The sequence below is a fragment of the Lipotes vexillifer genome, unplaced genomic scaffold (assembly GCF_000442215.2).
Source record: "Lipotes vexillifer unplaced genomic scaffold, Lipotes_vexillifer_v1.1 scaffold1223, whole genome shotgun sequence".
Lineage (NCBI taxonomy): Eukaryota > Metazoa > Chordata > Mammalia > Artiodactyla > Lipotidae > Lipotes > Lipotes vexillifer.
The window spans coordinates 216,417-221,344 of NW_006795957.1; the positions used below are offsets into that span (position 1 = coordinate 216,417).

The 4,928-nt window shown below is 60.5% G+C and overlaps 2 protein-coding genes across 2 annotated transcripts; both read right to left on the bottom strand.

The window, feature by feature from the left end:
• Positions 1-1,201: 1,201 nt before the first annotated feature.
• Positions 1,202-2,663, bottom strand: ZNF581 (zinc finger protein 581). The gene is made up of 2 exons (XM_007467996.1): positions 2,546-2,663; positions 1,202-1,814 (listed from the first exon to the last, which is right to left on the bottom strand). Exon 2 carries the CDS (start codon positions 1,793-1,795, stop codon positions 1,202-1,204), a length of 594 nt encoding a protein of 197 aa, XP_007468058.1. The 5' UTR covers positions 1,796-1,814; positions 2,546-2,663.
• A 215-nt stretch (positions 2,664-2,878) lies between these two features.
• On the bottom strand, positions 2,879-3,836 carry ZNF580 (zinc finger protein 580). Its single transcript, XM_007467997.1, has one exon. It carries the CDS (start codon positions 3,826-3,828, stop codon positions 3,310-3,312), a length of 519 nt encoding a protein of 172 aa, XP_007468059.1. The 5' UTR covers positions 3,829-3,836; the 3' UTR covers positions 2,879-3,309.
• Between the last annotated feature and the right edge of the window lie 1,092 nt (positions 3,837-4,928).

Consider the following 4,928-nt stretch of genomic DNA (forward strand, 5'->3'; position numbering starts at 1 on the left):
GAAGTAGAGACGATTTTTTCCTCCACCCAGAAAGAGGTCGGAAGAAGAAATGAGGCCCAGCACATGCCTGGCACAAATCCGACACGCAAGGAAAATTCACTGAGAAGGCAGGTGTTTATTCAGCTTCCGGCCCAGCTCCACCTGCCTCTCCTCCCGTTCTCAGGCAGCTTCCATGCTCTGGAATTTCTGCCGGCCCTTATGAGAGTAGTGCTTTAACCCTGCAGCGGGAGAACCTAAATGTTTGTGCCACCTAGAAAGTGTCACTCTCCCCCCCTACCCACTTCACACTGCGGATAAATTGCAGCCTCAGTCAAAACGTCCAGGGGGAGGCACCTGCCCTATATCGGTGCTTTTCAAGCTACAGGTTCATGCGCAGATAATATGGTAGAATGAAATCTGGAATTGGCAGTCTCAAAAAAAAAAAAAAAAAAGTAGATGGAAAAAAAACAGGTCTGCATGTGGCAGAGGTAACTACTGTTAAACCTTTGTTTTGCATATATTGTGTATCTATACAGGGTTGCCATATAAAATGTTTCTTACAATGGATCGTGGTTTAAAAAAAAAAAAAAAATTTAAAAACATTCGGCCTATATGACACAGGTGGTCAGGAGCCAAGCTAGGACGAACCCCAGTGCAGGCCAACCTTCCCAGGCAAGCCAAGGCCCAAGTGGGCCAGGCACTCGCTCAGTTTCTGTGCTAGGCAGTCGGCAGAGACACCGTCCCCCAAAACCTCACACGCTCAAAGTGGAACCTGTGTCTAGTGAGTGTCCAGTCTCAGACCCTGGCTGGGGAGTGGGAAGCAGGTCTGGGGCCCCTTCCCCCAGCATCGCAGGGGGGGCCTCAGCAAGATGCTGCAGATTCCTGATGGCCCCCAACCACGGGTTTTCAGGCCGGAGAATTTCAACACACAGCACTCTGCTCCCTACCCCTCCAGTCAGGGCTCAGCCGTGGACTCGCTGATGTCTCTGAGGTTAGAGGACTCCACTCTGTAAACGTGAGGTCTTTTTCCCATCCTTATCTCCAAAACACTGAGGACCCGAAGATTACTCCTCAAGGCAGGGCTCAGCCTCCCCACGGGGGGTCCTGTGTTTGTGTCCAGGGCCCCCGCAGCCCAGCCTCTGGCGCTCCCGGCTGTCTGAGGGCGACGGGAGTCCACGCTCCCCACAGAACCCCTTGGTACCTGAGGTACCCGCAGCCTGGCTCAGGGGTGCTTCCACCGAGCGTGCTTCTGCAGCGTGTTCTGCTCCATAAAACGGCGTGGACAGTGCGGGCACTGGTAGGGGCGCTCCCCGGAGTGGACCCGACTGTGCTGGGCCAGCTCGCCCGCCTCTCGGAAGCGGCGAGGGCAGAGCGGGCAGCCGTGGGGCCGCCCGCCACCCGCCCGGTGAATGGAATGGTGCCGCGCCAGGTGGCTGGCCCGCTTGAATGACTTCCCGCAGGTATCACACTCAAAGGGCTTGACCTCCGAGTGGGTGATGCTGTGTCGCTGAAGGTAAGACATGTACTCGAAGACCCGGGAGCACACTGGGCAGCTGTAGCACTTTTTCTGAGCCGAAGCCCCATCGGGTCCGGACTCTCTCTGAGACTCCTCGTCCACCAGCACGGTGTACGGGACGCCCTGGGTGTCTATGAGCAGGTAGTGGTTGGGCCTCGAAGGGGACGAAGTCTGGGGACATCCTGTGGAAGAGGAAGGTCCGGGTTCTGGGGACCCGCCTGTCCGAGGGGGAGGCGCCTCCATGGCCTCAGCGGAGGGAAGCGCCAGGGGCTGGGGGCAGGGGGACGGCAGCACCAGCATCCGGAGGGGTGACTGAGGCCTGGTGGAGGGGAAAGAGGATGAGAAGGTTACAGTAGAGGAGGGAAGCTCAGCCCCACGGGCTCTGTTCTCCCCTCTCTATGTAACCTACTCAGGAATTCTGCAACCCCCATCCCCCATCTCCTCTCCAGTCCTTCGGCCCTGAACTCTGTGACCCTCTGTAAGGCTCCTACCCACCCCCTCCTTGAAAAACCTCTCCGATTCTGTTCCACCACCGACTGTACGCACAGGCTCTCTTTACTCTATCTTTCCGCTTTGTGCCCCCCCCCCCTCAGGTCACAGGTTGCCCGCAGGCCCCACCTAATAGACCTCCAGGCCTCTCCCTTGTCTACGCCACTGATCCCAGTCTGGGTGTCAGTCCATCCTACATATTCCACCAAGAAGCATTTCCTACCCCCTCTATATGCACTCAGGCCTTCTCAAATGGGCTGGCACGTTGGGAACCCCATGTCCTAACCCGCCCACCTCCCCTCGCCCGGCTACCTGCAGGTTCTCTCCAGTCCGCGCCCATCCACCCCCCCCACCCCACCCCCAGTCCTGGCAGTGTCCCAGCGCTCTCTAGGGTTCCACCAGCGGCCCGGGCCTTCAGGCCTCTCTACGCAAGTTCTCGGCAGCGCCCCCTCCGAGCCGTCGGAACAGCCCCTCCCCGCCCAGCGCACAGGTACCCGCTCACCCGGCCCCGCCCCTCCCTACGGCCCGCTCCGGCTCCCTCCCGCCTCCCGGCCCCCGTACCCGGTGCAGCAGCCTCTCGGGTCCGGGCGACTCCGGAACGGCCCCGGGCCACTCCCGTGGCTGCAGATGGCGGCGGGTCGGTGGCCTCAGGGTATCCCCCAAGAGCTGGCGGCGCCGGGTAAGGGGAGAGAAGACCAGGGTAAAGAGAAGAGGGTCCAGGAGAGGGCGGTGGGGGCGGGGGCGCCTGGGCCATCAGGAAACGGCTCCGGCCAGAAACACAGGCCGAGATGAAGGTTCCCAGGTGCTTATGGTCCGGTTTCCATCCCCCAACCCCGCTGCCTGCTTCACCCCGTCCGCCCCCACCGCTCCCATACGCAAATAAGAGCCCTAAAATGGAGTGCGGAATGTTTATTGAGTAAAGGGTGAGGGTGGTGGGTGGAAATGGGGCGACACAGAAATAAGCCAGACCATGCCCGTGCTCTTTTGTCAAATCTTCCACGCAGACAACAGTTCACCACTTCGGGGCAGACAACCAGGGCTCAGAGAGGCTACGCCGCTTGCAAAGGCTCACACAGCACAGTTGGGCGGAAACTGGGCTCCGACTGGCTCCCAGGCACTGGGAGGGGCAACGACTTGGTCTACATCACACAGCTAGAGAGGGAGGGAGGGAAGGAATGTTTCTCCCTTTAGATAGTTGGGGAAACTGAGGCCCAGGGTAAGGCAGTAACCTCAGCGGAGTAAGGGAATGTGTGTGGGAGTGACGCTGTGTGGGTCAGACGTGGTGGCCCAGAGAGGGGCCGGGCAGCACAGGCCGGGTCTGGAACTTAGTGGAGGCGCACGTGCTGCGCCAGCTCCGCTGCGTCCTGGAAGCGGCGTGGGCAGAGCGGGCAGGTGTGCGGTGGGCCGGCGCGGGCACGGTGCGTGGCACGGTGCCGCGACAGGTGGCTGGAACGCTTGAAGGCCTTGCCGCAGGCGCCGCACGTGAAGGGCTTGAGGTCCGAGTGCGACACGCGGTGGCTCTGCAGCCGCAGAGGGCTGGCAAAGACCCGGGCGCACTCAGGGCAGCTGTAGCCCTTGCGAGGGCCTGGCTCTCCCGGCGGTGCCTCGCGCTGTGGCGGGCCCCGGGGCTCCTCCTCCAACTGCACCGTGTACGTGTAGGGGACCCCGTTGGCGTCGATGAGCAGGTGGCGGCCCAGCCGCGGGGGTCGGGGCCCCGCCGCCGAGGAAGGAGTGGAGGAAGGGCCTTCCGTCTTGGGGAAAGGGGGAGCCTTGGGGGGCGGCGGGTCCATGGTCTCCGGAGAGGAGGACCGAGGGTGGGGTGGCCGCGGCGGCAGCAGCAGCATCTGGAGCGGCAGCTGGGAGCGGCGGAGGGGAGAGAAGTTAAAATCGCCACTTCCTGGGGAGAGTGTACCAATTCTCACTGCTTGTTACCCTCTCTGTACCACTGACCTACCTTCCCTACAAAAAAAGAAACTGCTTCTAGGCCAGATCGCTCTACTTGCATCAAGCAGCTTCAGGGGCTTCTACAACTAAGCTCAGCATCTTAGGGCCCCGACGTGCCTTTCCTCCTGGGTCCTCCTCTCATCCCCCAGCTGGACCAGAGGGCTTCACCCAGCCACTTCCCTCTTCCTCCACCCCAAAAGCCAATCAATTTCCAACTCTATTTTCCCCTTTACATCTTCATAGCCTCTTTCATGTCACGCCAGGGCTCTTGCCTCCAGAATTTCTCTAATGGGTCGCTTCCTCTTCTTCCCAGCCCCAGCTCAGGTTGCATCCTCTCCCCCCAGGACCACAGCAGCAGCCTTTCTTTGGCCTCCAGACCCTCCTAGATCTCCATCCCCACTAGGTTCCCTGTAAGGCCTCCCACCTCTGGATACGGCTGTAGCCTCTCTTAATTTCCTCTCTAGGTACATCTCCGGAGCCCCACTAACCCAATTCCCCACTTTTCACCCAGGGCTCCTCTATCCTGTTCCTACATTTAGCACCTTAAGGTTGCAACATCCTCTCCCATTACCTAACCTGTCCTCGAAATTTCAGGTATGCCTACCTAGAATGCCTCAACTGCCGGCCTTCTACGTAGCCCACGGCCCATGAACTTTGCCACCTGCTACACCTCCACCCAAGGGTCCCTCTCTCTCCCCAGCCCCTAGGTATAAGCCACTGACATCTTTGCTGTTCCTCTCTATACCCCTCGGGGCCTCCTCTCACTCCCCGTGACACACACCAGGGCCCCGGAGTCCCTCTCCCAAGCCCCCTTCTCCCTGTCTTCTGCATGCATCTGGCATCTTTATGTCCCCATTCCTATCCCTGCTGTACCAGCACAGCGCCTCCACCCCGCTTCTCTGCTCCGCTTCCTTCTGTAACCCCAGGGCCCCTGTGTCCCCCTTTCCACTAGGCCCCCAGGAACCCCTCGCTCCCGCACTCCCCCCCTGCCTGCCCCCCG

Excerpts from the sequence above, each read along its gene's own strand:
- ZNF581 (XM_007467996.1), bottom strand. The coding sequence starts at position 1,795 with ATGCTGGTGCTGCCGTCCCCCTGCCCCCAGCCCCTGGCGCTTCCCTCC.
- ZNF580 (XM_007467997.1), bottom strand. The coding sequence starts at position 3,828 with ATGCTGCTGCTGCCGCCGCGGCCACCCCACCCTCGGTCCTCCTCTCCG.